Below are 19,423 nucleotides of genomic sequence, written 5' to 3'. Positions count from 1 at the left end.
GTATAGTGGTAGTTTATAGTCAATGAAGTACATGGATTCAGTTTCTTTCATTTGTGTGTCTTCTGTTAATGTTTGGTATGCCATGACTCATTACACATCCATCAAGGTTCTCCTTCTTGACAGGGTCTACACAACATGATCAATGAATTCATGAAACCAAAACAGACTATATGCTAGTACACACACATGTCAATGTTGGTTCTGACTGATTGGTAATACTTTTAGAGTGATCATTTTCAGAGTAAAAATTTATCTCATTGAAAAGCTTTGCAGTATTTCATTTTGTAGCTATAAGCAAAGATTGTTCACCGACTATGACAGTACCTAAAAGTCTATTGTATATGGCATGCCCGTACGGAATAACCGAACTTGCAGCTACCTGAAAAAAAGTGAATATTTACTTCATATTAAATCAAATAATTAGTTTTACAAACTCACCAAATGTTGCCCAGGCAAAGCCTACAACTGTCACTATAAATCTGATAGCAAATAGAAACGTTGTTTGTTCCATGAGAAGAATTATTCTACACATGATAAGAGCAATTGTTGTAGGAAGTAAGCAATAACCAAGGACGCAAACACTCTGGAAAAATGATCTGAAACATAAACAAACAAAAGAAAGAACATTATTAATAAATTATGTAGAAAATGAGAAACTAAAAATTGCAGTATGACTATTTTCTTTCAAAGTTTGTTGCATCAGATAAAAATATTGGTCATAAAAGTACAATCCTTAGTTTGAAAACATACTTTGATTCTGAAGAATGCTATCCAATAAAAGGAATGTTATTATGGCTATATGTACATCCTCTTTCTTTGTGGCCGACAAGGCGCCATTATCATTCAGGCACTGTGAAATCTGCCTGTACTTGGGTCACTGTGCCACTGTCATTTTCAATCACTCAGGCATTCACTCATTTCAGTGTAAAGGAATTACAGACACAATTTTTAGTTAAACTGAACTACATTTCCTGATCTAAGATTCTCAATTCTTAATATAAAAAAAAAACATATTCAATAAACCTTCAAAACTTCCAGTTGTCTCAATGTTTGCAAGTTCTGTAAACCATTTCTACTTCTAAGATTTGTATGGTAGGATACCGAGGTGCACCATATATTTGCAAAAGAAAGTTGTAAGACAGCACTTCTATCATGAAGAGGGCCATATGATGAAATTTTGTCTGTGAGGTATGGCTCTTTCTGAGTTAATCTGTAAAAGGCCAGAATACTTCTCTCTTTTAATGTTTTCTGTGGTTTCCCTCAACTGTTTAATGTTAATGCCAGAATGGTTCCTTCAAAAAATGCGTTTTGCAATTTCCTTCCCCATTCTGTCTTGTGTTTTGTCTCTAACAGTTGTGTTGTTAATGGGATAGTAAATCACCACCTTCTCTCCTCCTTGCCAAATACCAAGGATTTGAAAGCATAACACCATTCTCTACAACATTCCAAAGACTCTGGATGATGTGTTGCAAATCTCACAATTTCCAGAAAGATCTTACCTGCCAGTTCATCCTCTGACATTAGCAATGAAACAGAACAGACCAAAGAGCCAACCTGAAACCTACCACACTATAGCCCTACCAAGTTCATGTTACAAACTCCCAGAAAGAAGGATTCTAGACTGAATAGGACCATTAATACAAGAACAAATTCCAGATGAACACGTTGGTTTGTAAGCCACTGCAATTGTTTCAACTACATACACAGCCTAACAATACACATTGAGACTGTTTTTCAGAAATGGTTGAAAACCACAGTGGTGTATACTGACTTGACTGCGGCACACGACATGGTTGGAGGAAAGGTCTTCTTTACAACCTTATTAATGTAGTAGCATGTGGCCAGATAACGTATTTATTAAATAATTTGCTTTGTGACAGGCTTTATCAATTAATAATAAGAAACAGTAAGAATAAAATTAGTCTTCTAAATAATGATACTATGGAAAGGATAATTGTCACTCAGCATATAGTGGAGATGCTGAGTCGCAGATAAACACTACAAAAAGACTGTCAGGAAGTGAGCTTTAGGTCAAAAAGCCTTCATCAAAAATTGATCTCTCTCTCTCTCTCTCTCTCTCACACTCTCACTCACTCACACACACACACACACACACACACACACACACACGACCACAGTCTGTGGCTGCTGTGCTCAGCAACCAGAAATTGAGTGTGTGTGAGTCGTGTTTGTGTGAGCGGGAGCATGAGTGTGAGTGTTTTGTCTATTTTCGACGAACGCCTTGTTGGCCGAAAGCTCACTTTCTGACAGTCTTTTTGTTGTGCCTATCTGCAACAAAGCATCTCCGCTATATGGTGAGTAGCAACTATCCTTTTCATAATATTGTTACATTCTGTCCTGGATTTTCCATTGTTTGACATCTAAATAATGGGTTGCCTCAATGCTCAGGCACTGTTTTAATTAATTTATATTTATTCCAACAAAAAATTAATTAAGTACTTGTCTTGGTGCTGTTTAATTTTTGAGTATACCAAATATGACATCTGCAAAATTTATGTATGCTGACAGCCTAGTCCTTGCTGACTGCAATAATTTCATAGAGGAAGCCAGTAACAGTCATCAAGACTGGAGACTAATTCCAAACAAGAACAAAATTAAAGTGTCATGCTTTCACCTCAATAATAAACAAACTTATCAAGAGCCCCAAGCATACATCAACAACAACAACTTAATTCAGTATAATCCTTTCCCAAAACATTTAGGGATAACAATGGACCCAATATTATCTTTAAAAAATCTGGAAAACACTGCAGAAAAAAAAATCAAAACCAGGAACAATATAATCCATAAATTGTATGGTACCACATGGGGGCAAACACAACCACCCTCAGAACATCAGCACTTAGTCTTGTGTACTCAGTTGCCAAATACTGTGCTCCATTCTCTTTAAACAGCCACCATGTGAAGAAGACTGACACCAAACTGAATGAGACCATAAGAATAATTAGTGGCTGTATAAAAAAAACAGTCTCCCTTTTAACTACCTGCTTGCTCCTCTTCCTATTCGTACACAGGAAAGATTAGTTAAGGAATACAACAAAACTTTTGCCATTCCCCACCTTCCACTTCATAGTTGCCTGGGTAATGTTACAGTGCACATGCCAAAGTCTGGAACTCCCCCACTACTAGTAACAGGACTAGTTTTGAGGGACAGCTTCAAAATTAATGAGATGTGGAGAGAATACTGGGAAGCCCTGTAGTCAGCTCATAGTTCACCCGTGACTCAGCCTACTTCACAAATTTTTAAAATATTGTTCTGCAACATGCTGTATATTTCAGATACGTAGTAGATGGAGTTGTTAGTATATTCTATTGACTTGTTCCCCAGAAGCTGTAAGTAGTATATTTCAGATATGTAGCAGAGGAAGTTGTTAGTATATTCTATTGATTTGTTCCCCAGAAGCTTATGGTGTAATTAAGTCAACAATGATTGTAAGCAAAATATGTTGTTCTAGCATATGAGCTACAATGCAGTGAAGTTACTATTCAAAGCTCTCTGCATGCTGAAGCTATTAATTTTCCAAGGACCCTGATATATTCAGTCCACTTCAGCTGTGAATCAACATGCATCCCTAGAAACTTTGTTCTTGATACACACTCTATGAACTCATTTATACTTTTAGTGAGTAACTATTGCACATTTTGCTCATGTGGAAACTATTTTTTCCTTTCTTTTTTACATGCAGGGTTAATACGTTGTTTTCTATCCACCTGGGCAAGTACACATGCATCAGTGTTTCTTCAGCTTTGTGTCCTAACACACTTAGAGTGTCATCACTGACTAGAGTCTTATTGTCATCAGCAAACAGTACTCTTGAATTGTGGGCTGGAAAAGATCCACCACGGTTTAACAACAAAGTTCACAAATTGCTAAGGAAGCAAAGGCTGTTGCGCCCTCCGTTCAAAAAAGGGCTGACAACAGGCAATAGTTAACAGAAATTTGTGTGTGTGTAAAAAGATCAACGTGCAAAGCTTACAACAGCTATCACTGTCATACCTTACCAATACATCTTGTCAAGAACCTGAGAAAATTCTGGTCCTACATAAAATTGCTAAGTGAGTCTAAGCCTCCTACCCAGTCACACATTGACCAACCTGGTGTGGCATTAAAAGATAACAAAAGGAAATTTGAAGTTTTAAATTTTGCATTTAAGAACTTGTTCACATATGAGAATCATGCAAAAATAACATTGTTTGTGTACATGTATATGTACATGAGCACATACATCTACAGCGATACTCTGCAAATCACATTTAAGTGCCTGGCAGAGGGTTCATCAAAGCACCTTCATAATAATTCTCTATTATTTCACTCTCAAACAGCGCGCAGAAAGAAATTAACAGCTTTATCTTTCCATGAAAGCTATTATTTCCCTAATTTTATTATGATGATCATTTCTCCCTATGTAAGCTTGCATCAACAAAATATTTTTGCTCTGAAGGAGAAAGGTGGTGATTGAAATTTCGTAAGAAGATCGCAGAGAAACGCCTTTTTTTTAATGATGTCCTTCCAAATCCTGTATCATGCCCATAACACTCTCTTCTCTATTTCTTGGTGTACTCCATTAATACTATCTGGTAAGGATCCCACACCCACAGCAGTACTCAAAACGATGATGGACAAGGATAGTGTAGGCAGTTTCTTTAGCAGATCTATTGCATCTTCTGTGTGTTCTGCCAATAAAATGCAGTCTTTGATTCACCTTACCCACATTTTCTACACGTTCTTTCCAATTTAAGGTGTTTGTGACTTAATTCCTAGGTATTTAGTTGAATTTACAGCCTTTAGATTTGATTAATGTATTGTGTAAACGAAGTTTAACAGATCCCTTTTAGCATTTGTATGGATGACCTCACACTTTTCATTATTTAGGGTCAATTACCAATTTTTGCACCATACAGATATCTTTTCTAAATTGTTTTGCTATTGGTTTTGAACTTCTGATGACTTCACTAGATAATAAATGACAGTATCATCTGCAAACAACCTAAGACAGCTGCTCACATTGTCTCTTAAATCATTCATATAGATCAGGAACAGCTGAGGGCTCTAACACTACCTTGCAAAATGCCAGAAATCACTTCAGTTTTATTTGATTATTTCCCATCAATTACTGCAAACTGTGACAGTAGTAAACATCACTGATGTAGAGAAACAACTGAAAGAGTTGAAAGCAAATAAGTCACCAGATTATGATGGAATCCCAATTTGGTTTTACAAAGTCTCCAGCGACTGGAAAAAAGTACATGTGCCTCCTGTATACACGAAAGGTAAAAGAGCAGACCAGCAAAATTACAGACCAGTATCTTTAGCATCAGTTTGCTGCAGAATCCTTGAACATATTTTCAGTTCAAATATAACAATTTTCCTTGAGAGGAAAAAGCTTCTGTCCACAAATCATGGTTTTAGAATGTATTACTCGTATGAAACTCAGCTTCCCTTCCCTGGCATGATTACTGTGAACCACGGATAAAGGGCAACAGGTGGATTCTATAATCCTAGATTTCTGTGAAGCGTTCGGCACAGTGCCACACTGCCAATTACTAACGAAGGTACAAGCATAGGAGTAAGTTCCCAGGTGTGTGAGTGGCTCAAAAACTTCTTAACTAAAAGAACCTAGTATGTTGTTCTCAATGGTGAGTGTATATACAAACTATCTTTCTCTTTCTGAAAAAGTTTCTATGGAGAACCAGAAAACCTGGGAATAATTATTCATTGATAATGATATTTTTACAGTGCATTGTGTTACAATGTTTGCATCAATCAGTATGGTGACAGCTATTTTTTGATAATTTAATTTGTATATGCAATACAAGTACCAGACATCCATAAAATAAATGTAAGGATTCATAAGGGAGTAGCCATATTCTCTCTGTAGTCAGCACTCCATTGACTATGATATACTTTCTGACCATATATGACATGAGACTATTTGCTGTTACACGTGTAATATATGAGATCTATCACTTATTCTTCCTCCTACTGTCATTGAAAACAGCATCCAATTTATCTCAGCTGAAAATGTATGAATGAATAACTCATTAAACATTCAGAAAAATATGGAAAAAGTGTTTTTGTCTACATGAAGTACATATGAACAGAGAGGGGTTAGATGATCAAATGTTTGTCCCCATGTTGTTAATATGTTAAGACAGCAATTACTAATCACATGTTCAATATTTAGATGACAACTACAGTATTTTCCAGTCACCAATATTTGCTGTTACACTTGCCACAGAATATAATATACAACTTGATTTCAACCTCAGAACACCCATGCCACAGTCACAAATAGGTTAATATAATTGATTGATATGTATAGAATGATTGCATATGAGGTTTTAAGCATATTGTATCCGTGACGTACAAGTTCTTTAGTAGTCCAATTAGCACTAGACATTGCAGGGTTGAAATTTGAGGAACAGTTTCATCTCGGATATTAATGAATACAAGAACACATATACATTAGTTTGTAGGGCGGGGGGGGGGGGGGGGGGGGGGTTGCACATGGCCGGAGGGTAGGGTGTATTTTTAATATTTTTGGAGACTTACGTTGACTTATAAATAGCCACAAAAAAGTTCCAGTTGTGACCCTGTTAAAAACCTATGTAATGCAGAAGAAAACACCTGAATTCCCTGTATTTTTTTTTCCTTTCGTTAAGAGCTGGAGAGATGGGGGCGGGCAGGGGGGGGGGGGGAGATTGGCACCCATAAATTAATATAAATGTAAGATTAATATACAGGGTACATCAAGTAGGGGAAACGTGATGAGAGGAATAATATCAATGAATCATATGGATGAAAATGTTATGATAAGTAATTGTCAAATAAACAGGGTGCTAGTTAAAGTGGCTCAAGTGATTTGAGTTAACAATTGCACATTAATGATAAAAAATAGTAATTGCTCTGCACTGTACCTTTCGTCTAAATTTTCATTATTCTGATAAGAAATATTCCTTGTAACACTAACCAGAATAAAAATAATACTGTAAGAGTTATGATGAGCGCAAGGGTAAACTGGAACTGTTACAGTAGAAATGCTTGTCGCTTGTCTAACAAACAGTGACTATATCACACAATGGAAAATCCAAGGTGGAACGTAACAGTACATGGAAAGCCTATCTGCGACTCAGCATCTCCACTACATGGTGACTTGAAACATTGATTATGTTTGCATATTTTGTATGTCTGTGATACTGAGCATATATCAAAGATTGCCTTTAATTCAATTTATGACAGATAATATCCATTGAAATATATAACAAGAGAGGATGGAAACTTAAAAGGTGACCAGTCACATGTGTGCTGCTCAGTGCTCGTCACAGAAGAGAATGTTTGCAGTCTGCACATCAATATGTAGAAAAGACTGTAGATTAATGAAAGGCTGTTCTCCCAAAGGATAAGTCTCCGATTAGCCTGCATGGTAATAAATGACATGATTTAATTTAGTGAGAAGCTGGAAAATTTTAGCATCTGTCAACCATCCTCAAAATAGGTGCCTGTGGAGGAGGCATGGTCTGTGTTGTGTATCTTTAAAAGGATGTGTAACAGGGCTCCATATGCTCCCACAATGACTATGTGGGTGACAACACTGATGTTTAGGCATGTTCTTAAGCTTTTGTTCACAATATCTGATGGTTGATATAGTTTTCAAGTGGTTCAAGCAGTGGTCCTTTGCATGCTGCTCTCTCCCTGGAATCTGGCTGCCAGCAGCTATCACAGATATTGTGTGCAGAAATGGAATTTTCAACTCAGCTGGAAAAATGATATCAAGAAGATTATAATTTTTGTGCCACATGATGCCTAATGTTCTTAAACTATAATTAACATACGTCTTCTAAATGATGACTCAAGACAACACATTGTTTGGAGAGAAAGCGAGCTGGTTAGTGTATGGCACTTCCTGGCAGATTACAACTGTGTGCTGGACTGAGACTCAAACTCCCAAGTTCAACTCTCGGTCTGGCACAAAGTTTTAATCTGCCAGGAAGTTTCATTCAGTACACACTCCACTAACAGAGTGGAAGCTTCATTCTTGTTAATATATGGTTTGCAATTTATAGAAAATGATGTAAAAAAAGAACTTACGCATCTGGTGCAAAAGCCCTTTAAGTCCAACAGAGAAACACGTGTTGCTCCAAATTTATATGCATTTTTCTTCTCAGAGCATCTATTTTTGCATACATTTATTTTATAAGATTTTTCTTTTTTTCTAATATGATGAAATGGTTTAATTATCAGTTGTTTCCAATGGTCAGTGTTTTCAAATAGTCACAGAAACCTTTCCTGTTACAAGCTATTATATTTCTCCATTAAAGTATCATAACCAAAAACTTTCACATTAAGATTCATGTGATTGCTGAGATGTCTTTCATATGGTTTGGTAGATAATGTTGGAAAACAAGATGGCAAGTGAAAACACCCAGCATGATAATCTGGTGAATATAGTTAAATCTTGTGATAATAAGTGAGGAGTGGGTACTAATTTCAATACATCAGTGCAAAAAAACAGTGTATTTTTCACTGAAATTTTACAAAAAGTAGAAACTTGTGTGACAATGATAAATTATAATGAAGAGAGAGCATGCGTATTGTCCACATTATATAGTGATTCCATAAAAAAGGTGACAGAAATAATAAACTTAAATTACTAACAATGTAGGAAAAGACAGATTGCTACTTACTGTAAAGAAGACACGTTAACCTGCAGACAGGGCTGGTCCAAGCTGCCAGAGTTGACGGTCGCAGCTTAACCTGTCTTCTTTACAGTAAGTAGCAATCTATCTTTTCCTACATTGTTGATATTCATACATGGAGTTTTCAGTGTTTAAACTTAAATTACTGCTGTTGTAGAAAACAAGTTGCAAAAGGTGTAAACTGCAAAGTGGTACATCGTTACAGTTGTGCTGAGGCTAGCCCAAGCCAGAAAATCTGGCTGTGTCATAATTGTTATGAAAATCTATAATCTGACTCTATGAACTTTTTTCTCAATTACTCAATGAGATACAAAGTTTAAAAGACAAATATGATACAATACAGAAGAATAACTGATGTTTAAACAGGCAAGTCAAAAGATTAAAAGTATCTATGTTCATCCTACGAGGGAAGAGAGACAGGAGTTCCGATTTAACCTGCAAAAATTTGAGGGAGGTGGAGGACAACTAGAGTTTCACATCCCATTGACAACGATGTCATTAGAGACGGAGCACAAGCTCGGATTAGGAAAGGATGGAGGAAGAGAAAGGCTGTACCGTTTCGAAGGAACCATCTTGGCATTTGCCTTAAATGATTTTGGTAAACAACAGAAAACCTGAATCAGGATGGCCAGACGCGGGTTTGAACCATTGTGCTCCTGAAGGTGAGTCAGTATTAATTTTAGGCCAACAGAGTGTAAAAATTCTGTCTATAGACAGACTCAGAAAATGAAACTTGCATCACATTGGGAAAAAAGAGGTATAAGAAAACTCACACAAAAAGAATAAAAATATTCTTACAAACCGATAGCAGTTTGAAACAAGTAACACATAAAAAGGCATAGCTTGAAGGTAGTAAGCCACAATCTCAAAAAATCAGATAAAAATGGAAAAATAATGGCATGGCAAAATGTTAAGGTTAAGTTATGTGACAGCATGAGCCCCTATAATGAAGTGGTAATGATGTGCCCTGGCAATGATCCAGATGTGTAGTGCATTTTACTAATATCAGGATCAAATGTTATCTACCGAAACAAACTCAATAAGGTCACGCATTTTTTAGATGAGGCACTGTGTGGTCTAAGTAATTAATTAATTGTTATGGGCATTCCTAAAAGATATTACTCTGCTTGTTTTTCATGAGTAAATCAATGAATAAAGAAAGCAAACAATTTATATCGAGAAAAAAAAAAAAAAAAAAAAAAAAAAAAAAGAATCAGCCAGACCTTCCTCAATACACACTTCCTTGCAACAACTGATATGGCCAGAAAACATTATTCAAAAGACAGGCAATTAAAGAAGTAACCAGCACACAATTTTTAGGAACTATTGTAGCTAGACAAGCATTTGGATACAGAAAGAGGGAGAATGTTGGGATGGAGGGCACGTAGATGTGCTGTGTAATATAATTACTTAAAAGTGTATCTCACAGATGTTTTCAGTATGAGTGAGTATTGAAAATGAAACTAATGTTTCAGTGTAACAGAAAATATGTGATGAACTGTGCATGCCCGCAAAGTGTAACTATGTCTTCTTTTATTGTATGTTTACTTTATATACATTGTATTTAAGCCTAGACAAAAGCTTGTGGAGGGGTAATGACACTCCTCACGCATTAATCACTGCAATGACAAAAGTGCATAACTGAACTCTGGAGCAGTTCCTCACTTTTCCTATTCCTCATGTAACTTTTTCGTTAATCCTTTTAAAAAAAGGAAGTCCTATACCTCCTCAACCCCCCCCCCCCCCCCCCCCAAAAAAAAGGGCTAGGAGAGATTAAAAGCTGTCAAACAAAGGTGTTATGTGTGCTGTACTCAAGTGTTAGGCAACACTAACTTATTGTTTTGCTGAGAAAAATATTTATAATCCTTTTTACACTACTCACCAACATGTCCAAGTAGAGTGCTGCGTGGCGCAGCTAAATAATGGTTTCTATTGAAGAAAAATTTGAAAGTGAAGCAAAAACTGAAAATATGCACTGCTATAGACTTGTAAAATAATGTCATCTCTTTTATTTTGTAAGAAGCACAGTATTTCATGGCAACAAACTGTGCTGTTATAATTAGCTCAGGAAAGTCTTATTATTATATTTTCTCATACAGAATGGGTGAGAATGTGCATTTAATTTATGAATGCATTCATCAAATCGGTTTCAACATCTAACTTACTGCAGGCAATGTATGTAATTTCCTGACTATTCTATGACATGCATAAAAGCAGTCACAAGCAGAAGAAAAATCTAATTACTGAAAAAAGAACTTTGCCAGGGAAACTGTCCTAGTTCTATGTGCCAATCATTTATAGCATGCCTTTGTACTACACTATAAAGCATGTGTCATTACAGGCAATAACAATCCACACACCTGACGACACTGCTTTCTCGAGGTAAAGAAGTGAGGACAGTGTGGTAGTAAAGCCATGCATACAATATCTGCTGATGGAAAGCCTTTCTATACAGGATTGTTTCCATTTATGAAACCCCACATTCCTGAAAAAATTAACTATGTAAATATTCAATGCATTTATTGAACCAGTTTTTGTTCCCAAAAGAAGGAAACTGAAAGAAATCCTCTCTAGTAGTTAAAATATTAATAAATTTAAATGTTTTTGTTATGTGGTGAATCATACGCAGAAATACATGCCAAAATGATAATTCTGCTCTGGTAAAGAGTTGGAAGAAAGATACAGTTATAGCAGGAGCAGCATTTTCAAATGGAGAGCTATTTCAGCTTGCTAGCAAGTGGTAAATGAGGAATGGAGCTAGACTCCATCACTATCAATGTGATAAATCAATACTACAACTTGAAACAGTAGTAAGTCAAACCACAATTTTGCAGTTTTGTAACAGTGTATTTTACTAATGAGCATTGTTCATGAGCATTATAGTTTCATCTGATAACTTATCCACTGCAGAAATTTGATTAATGTTTCCTACTCTGTTGGATGTAAATTTTTCTGCTTGCATGTTCAATAAGTGTCTATAGAAAAACAAGAATACTTGTGCAGTGAAACTGAGTAACACTGCTGTTACAAAGAAAAATCTTGATGGGGTATTATTAACAAAAGACGTGTCATTTACATTGCTCAATAATCATTCGCTTTGGGCCTTTGTCCCACTTCAACATGGGGTCGGCCTTGTTACTATGGATGTGGCGATGTTAGTATCAGAGGGTGGCCGGATGCCATTCCTGTCGCCGGGGCCAAATTAGTGTACACCAGCTGTCTGCGTCTAGTGTAAGCCATGAAATAATGCAAACATTTTTTTTTTAATGTCTGCAAGTTGTGTAACTAAGGTGGGACGTGGGGACCAGACCAGTTTTTACCTAGTGGGATGTGGAAAACTGCCTAAAAACCACATCCAGGCCGGCCAGCATGCCTGCCCTCATCATTAATCTGCCGGGCAGATTCGATCTGGGGCCGGCATGCCTATCCGAGTCCAGGACGCAGCACATCAGCGCTGTCGACTAACTTGGCGAGTTCCATTGCTCGATAAAGCTATGCAAAATCAGGCAACATTGCACAGAATATTAGTATAGATAAGCAGTCATCTACATACAACACTTTGATGTGAGATATTTTCCCAAGTATACTCAAGACAGGATTAGTGGGAATCTTGTCATTGTTTGAAACACTGCCAAGAGGCAGCAACACTGTATTTCATAATGCCTTAGCATAGAAATGTGTTTTAAAGTTTATGTGCACAAAATGTCAGTGGCTTCTTCTAGTAAGAATCACGTGCTAACTGATGTGTTGAATGTCTGTATCTCCATCAGACTTTCTGCTCTCTCCTACAACAGCTGTTGCTACATATCACACTGTAAAATAGCTTTGTTAAAGACATTTTAGAAGAAAACATTTTATACAATTTCTGATACTGCATAATTGTACTTTTCTGATAGATTTTACAAAAACATTACAGTGCATTTATGAAAATACCTTTGATGGTGAAACAAGGGAGTTATACCTGAATCACAAAGTAATTAACAGATATGGAAAGGGACAATGTTATCAGTTCACCATTACCCACACGAGCAATATGGCCGCAGTAGCAACAGCTTTGCAGTTCACTGCTGAATTCCTTTTGCCCTTTAACCTGCAGAGTTGAGTTCACCTTGCAGGCACATAATACCCTTATCACTTTTCTGTTTACATTCACTATTGGCAGCAGACATTCTTTCACACATTATAAAACAAGTCAACACAAAGAAACAAAGCAGATGACAAAAATTAATGCTATGGTAGCTATTTTGAAAATGGATAACTAAAAATCACATTGTTATATTGATCTGGGAATAACAACAAATATTCAGTGTACTGTTTTCCTTCCACTGTTAGTTTCATATAACTAGATAGAAACTGTCAGTGTACTCATTGATGCTGGAGTATTACACTCCAGCTATTGCACTCCAACAGGAAACAGACTAATTACAATGGGGGTGGTCACTTGATTGCAGGAGGGAAAGTGGCCTCTACACTCACTACCTATGATCTGGTAGTAGCAAAGGAGGTGAGTGTGGTTTACTACATGGATTAGTAAATCAGCTAGCACCTTGTGAATAAGACCTATCACCAACCAAAGTACAATGGTAAGTCAACACTGCTGTAAATTTGAGAATTTGTAAGTTAATAGCAAAATCAGGGAAGCCACATAACTTCAGTGGTGTTAAGTAATTTTCATACTGTTTCTTCTAAGACACTTCAATATGTGCCCACTCAAAGTCAGCAAACAGGAGAGAATGCGTAGTGATATGAAAACTAACCTACAAGAGTCACACAGAAGTTGGCCATGACAACCAAAATAGTTTTCTAACACAGTGCGTAGGGCTGGAATCTTCACGAGGATTGATGGATACAAATCATGGGAATGGTAGCCTAAGAAACTCAATAGCATTCATTGTGAAGAAACTGTCTTAACACTTCAAGGTCCAGACACTTAGAAAAATTTTGGGCCCATAAAATGAGCCATTTATGTCATTATTTAAAATGTTACTGGTACAACTGTGCTTGATACATCTTAACAAGGCAATACATTTTTCAAAACACGAAGCTTCAATGTTTATTTTTCATCTTTATTGTAGTTCTCTGACACATTACATATTTTACAATGACAACAGAAAGTATAATTTTCCTTTTTCTTTACGAAAAAAGTGTGAGGTGAGTTCTTGAGCACTTTGGCACGTAACTGAATTTTGAGTGGTTAAGCCTGAAGTTTTCTGGCATGCAGAAGGTCATTGCAATCTTGGCAATATCAGCTCATTTCCTTTCTGCTTGCTTTGTCAGTAGATTATTTTGTCTCCTCTGAATGAATACTGTAAAACCATGTTCTGCTGCTTCTCAGTTGCAGGAATTTTCTCAGGAAAGTGTCATCCTACTACCCTACTGCTGATGGTTGCACTAGGGACAGTTTCTTGAGCCAGTGTTGTGAGTTTCTGGAAGAGTTCTTCACCAATTTGGCAACAAAAGTGGAAGAATGGAAGCTTTTCTTCTCGAAGGGATTTTTAGTCTCATAATACAGAACAAAAGCATTTGTTGCAGCAATTATGAACATGTGGGAGAATAGTTTTATCGATATCTTCATTTCTTTTCTCTTAAATGTATAACAACAGATCATCTGATCACTTCTATCAACCGCTGTTTTGTACACATTATAGTTCAGAAAAGCATCTGGTTTTGACTTGATCTTGACACTATCCTCTGTACAAAGAGAAATATCAGAGGCTGTCTTTTTGTATAAATAGGAAAGGCAGAGGACATCCCTTTTGTCCTTTTACTTCAAATGAAACAGGTGATTTCCTTCACTGATGCAGACTTGTGCCTTCTGAATTCTTCAAAACAACATTTTCTTTTGGCATTTCCTTCTGATTTGGTGTGCAGCATGGTCTTTAACCAAACAATCAGCAGGAAACCTCTGAAAGAATGGTAATATGAAATTGTCTTTTGGCCCTTTACCAGTGTACACTTCAAATCCAAGAACATTGCCAATCTTAGAATCACACAGAAAATATTTATATTCCACACTTGTCTCGCTTGTTTTTCATGCATACTCAAAATACCACTTGCCTACAAAATTCACACATGCTTTCGTCAATGGTGAGGTTTTTGTGTGGGTAAAGTGCCTTTTAAAATTCTTATCATAAATGATCGAAAGAAGGCCTGATTTTATGCATGGTATCATGCTGAGGTTGATCTCTTGAAAGTCGGTTGCACCCTGTCTTCAGTTTGTCATAAACCAAATTTGCATACCTGTCAATTTCTGATTTAACGAGTTTCACCACAGAGCAGGGAAAGAAAATTTAAAACACATCCTGCAGAATGGATCTTTCACAAACTAATGCTCTTACTCCACTTATTCCTGAGAACTGTGGCACAGCAGGCTGCAGGTCCTCGTATGTCGAGCCTAATCTAGCGTCAGTTGCCTTTTTTTGAGATCGCTGCAGAAGACTGTGTTACAGCTTATGTATTTTGTTGATTGCTGTATCTTTGAAGAACAGCAGGTGTGTCATCAGGTTCCTCTGTAAAAGAGATGAGATGAAGATAAATAGAACACAGCAAAGTTGTAATTGTAGCAGCAGTATCTGTTGCAATGGTATTATGGACAAAAAGTTCTACCAGACTGAAGCTTACCTGAATATGTATCTTCTTCAGATTGTTACCACTCAGATATTCCTACCTTTGAGCCAGCATTAATAAATTCTTCTTCTAAAGCTTCCAAATGTTTTTGATAACTCAATAGATGTAACACATTTGTGGCAGAATTACAGCCAATGGCAAACCCAATGAGAAAATCAGCGAATCTCATGACAACACAAGCACACAAAAGCTCAGTCTGTCACAACAGCAGCGCTTACATCCACTACTGCTTCTTTTGAAGTAATTCTATAAACTGACAAAAGATGGCAGCACCTGCCAAGTGAGACATCCATGCGTTGCTCTCATGTGAACCCAGCCCAGTTCTCGATTGATAGGAAGCTCGCAGATCAAGAAATATTGTGGCCCATGATACATTTGGGTGGGGCCCTTTGAGCGTTCTTAAAATACCATATACAGATCACAATATTGTGGTCCAACAACAGCACAACGCAAGATCTGCTGTAACAGAGTACTGAAGGTCTACGTTTGGTGTAACAAGCTACTAGTAATTAAGTAATGAACAAGTGTTTACAAATAATATAATCCTGCTACATACAAATCATTAAACAATCTACAGCAAAAGCAGGGTCAAACCAATGGGTTATTGTTTATGGCACTACTGTAAATTGGTTTTAGCATGACGTATAATAAATAACAGAGTTTAATTGCTCCTCATAAATTATTAATAATTAGGAATAAAAGAAAATGGGTTATAATTAAGAGTTGAGAAAAATCCCTTTCCTGGAGATGTGTTTTTATTATAATTTTACTTTGCTTTTATTTGCCCTTGGCGAAGCAAATCCTTTGATTATTTCAATGAAGTCATGTTTAGCATCTGTGTCGTTTCTATTGACAAGATACCCAATTTGACAGTCTATTTTTGCCCACATTCAAGCTTGAGTAGATTTCAGTCATCCTTATCTCACTATAACTGCATTCATAAGACACATCCACAAGGGTAAGATGAACAGGCACAACAAAACTGCTAGTTCAATAAGATTTGAAACAAGAACAGTGACTAGCACCTGTCTTAAGAGTTTCATTCACATTACAATAACAACAAAAAAACCTAATATGCATAAGTAAGGCTTCCTTCCAGTGGTCTTAAGACACGAAATGCTTGAGCAATGCAGTTGATGACCAATGGCAGACCACACACATGTTTACACAATGGTTAAATTATATGAGTATGTCTGTCTACAGACACAAGAATTAACAACATCCTTAATATTATTAATCAGTCACAGAAGACTTATTTCCAATTTTTTTTTTATTTGCATAGCAGATCATACCAACTGAAACTTGGGAGACATGAAAGAACTGGTTAGAGTGGCACGTAAATTACATCTCTCTCCATTTTTTCTGCTTGCTTCCTTAACCATCATATTTCACTCCAATTCTGTCAGCAGAAATTGGAAGCATTGGGTCGAATAGTATATTTGGTTCAGCATATGCATTCCAACTTTTTATATCTTACAATACCAATGCAAAATAGCACCAAAAACTTTTTTCTTCAATATAAGCAAGCTGTGCAATCAGCAGTTTTGTGAACCAAGGGCACTGTTGCCACATAAAACATATCAGCGATTGCTGCCTGTTTGAAAACAGTCATTTTATTATGTTGCCACATGAAAGAAATAATGCTGTGACAACAGTGTGCATATACTATCATGAGTTGAGGGAAAGTGCAACCTTCACCTGTCTCTCCACTCTTTCAGTAGGGCACGATAGTTCAATGAAGTGTTCCTACCACACTGTTGTTATTGTTTCATTATGTTCCCTTTATATTACTCATGACATCCATGGTAGTCACATCATTCTATTACTGAGATTAGAGGAAGTAGTGGTTTAGTTTAGGCATTAAGGACATTAAAGGTGAACTGGTATCTCAGTTGGAGAGGAATATCTTGGTCCCCATACAGAGACTAACTTCCTGCAGTAAGTGTCATTCACTTGGTCAGGTCAGTGGGAGAGAATTACATAGGGCAATACCATTACCAGTGACAGGTCTTAAAAATACAGCTATGCTACCAGGCTGTTCTTGCTTCCACACTGGCTGCCTACCTTAATGTATACTAGGGAATTAAGTACATGACTCTTCATTGGCTGCAGACTTGATTTGATCAGTTGCTGTGCTTTATATTAACATTGTGTGCTGTATCCCCAGGAATGAGATAGACACCATACCGGAACTCTGGTATTTCTCACTGATGGTAGCCCATCTCTGCTTAATTGTTGATATTTTTAAATTGTGTGCTTGTCTTGTACTTTCTTGAACTTTGAAAGAAAAAAAAAAAAAATAGTATCTTCATAACAACTAAAAGTGAAACTTACGAGGAGACCACATGGCAATCAGATTTTTGTAAATTATTATATTTATGGTGTATGAAGTTCAGAAAACAAATATCAGTCTGGCAAACCAGTTCATCCAATACAAAAAAAATTCACAAGAAAACCATATTTGAAGTTTTCTGAGCAAACTGAAAACCACAAAGTAAGTTCCATTTTTCAGTGGGTTGTGAGGCTCTTTGGTAGAATGCTTGCCTGCTAGGCAGGAAGGCTAGACTCAGTTCTCAGCGAAAAGGAATTTTTAAACAATGTTGCATGTTCTATGAGGATTTCCATGCAGTGTAAAATGTGTAAAGATGGCAGGAAATGAGTAGTGAGTCAGACTCGTAATTGCTGGTTTGAGTCTAGTTTCAGTCATAACTTCTTTTTTTTTTTTTTTTTTTTCATTCAGTTTGAATGCCTACATCATTAAACCTTTTCGACCCTCTGGCTACAACTGTGTATGCTAACTTTTACTGTGTCATCTGCAACATAAGTATTTTTTTTCCAGTGGAAACCAGAGGTACACATTTGTGAATGTTCAGTCTTTTCATCATGTGCAAGTACTGCCAACTGTTGGGCATCACTATGAAAATACCAGTAAGGCAATACAGCAGAGTGCAGAAGCTCGTAACAGTGTGCAGCATCTCGTGGCCATCAGAATGCACAGATGTGATTGGTTCACTATATTCCATGGCATAACTGAATATTGTTATTAGACAGGGTATTTATAAATGAATATTGGGGTTTCAATGCTTTATAATATTTATTTTATTAAACTTACAGTTATAAATGATATGTCAAATGAAAGAGCAACTCAAACAGTTTTATGAAGAACCTTATTAAATGTTCAATATGAGCACAATTTGTCACACGGCACACATCAAGTCTATAGCCGAGTTCTTCCCAAATGTTGTAAGTGTGTCTTCAGTGATTGTAGCAACAGCTGCTTCAATCCTGTTTCTTAATTCAGGGAGGTCTGCTGGTAGAAGAGGCACGTACACACAATCCTCGATGAAGCCCCAAAGAAAAAAATCACATGGCATTAGGTCGGGTGAATGTGGAGGTCATACAAAGCAAGCCCTGTCATTGGGCACCTTGCGGCCTATCCAGCACTTGGATACAGTGAAGTTCAACCAATCGCGTACTTCGCTATGCCAGTGCTCACATTGAAAATTTATAAGGTGCTTGGTAAAACTGTATGAGTTGCTCTTTCATTTGACATATCATTTATAACTGTAAGTTTAATGTGATAAATATTATAAAGCATTAAAACTCCAATATTCATTTATAAAAACCCTGTACAATGGAAAATCCAGGATGGAATGTAACATCATTCCTTCCCTGTTCCCATTCCAGCATGACACAGCCCTCTATTCCACCAGTGCACCCAGTCTTTTTACTTCTCTCCTTTCCTGCTACACCCCTCCCCCTCACCCCCACCGTCTGTCTAATCTCCTGACTACACCTAGCTGCCTACCCCTCTCTCCACCTTATCCCTGCAAGCTCCCAAGCAGCACTTTACCATCTTCCACCCCTAACCTGTTATCCCTCCCCCTGCCTGCCCCAGCCTCCTCCTTACCCCCACCCAGTTGCCTCTACCATCATGCACTGCTGCTGCTCATAGTCTGGCTTCAGCTGCCAGAGACTGTGGTCATGTGTGTGTGAGTTGTGTTAGTGTGTGTGCGTGTTTGGTCTGTTTTGGACAAAGACTTTGTTGGCTGAAAGCTTATTTTGTGACAGTTTTTTG

At 37.1% G+C, this 19,423-nt stretch overlaps 1 protein-coding gene across 2 annotated transcripts in view; it reads right to left on the bottom strand.

The window, feature by feature from the left end:
* Nucleotides 1-19,423, bottom strand: part of LOC124802703 (protein YIPF6) — an 81,704-nt gene that overhangs the window by 7,075 nt on the left and 55,206 nt on the right. Inside the window, exons 6-7 of one of the 2 annotated variants that reach the window (XR_007017140.1) lie at nt 11,079-11,203; nt 439-596 (exon numbers count right to left, since the gene is read on the bottom strand). Coding sequence is in view for 1 of the 2 variants with exons in the window: in XM_047263656.1 (XP_047119612.1) it covers nt 439-596 (158 nt within the window). In the remaining variant the exon portion in view is untranslated. The remainder of the gene's footprint in view (nt 1-438; nt 597-11,078; nt 11,204-19,423) is intronic. The other variant, XM_047263656.1, reaches the window with a different exon arrangement.

The sequence above is a fragment of the Schistocerca piceifrons genome, chromosome 6 (assembly GCF_021461385.2).
Source record: "Schistocerca piceifrons isolate TAMUIC-IGC-003096 chromosome 6, iqSchPice1.1, whole genome shotgun sequence".
NCBI classification, from domain to species: Eukaryota; Metazoa; Arthropoda; class Insecta; order Orthoptera; family Acrididae; genus Schistocerca; species Schistocerca piceifrons.
Note: the sequence above shows the minus strand (reverse complement) of the source record. Positions and strands in the feature narration are given on the sequence as shown.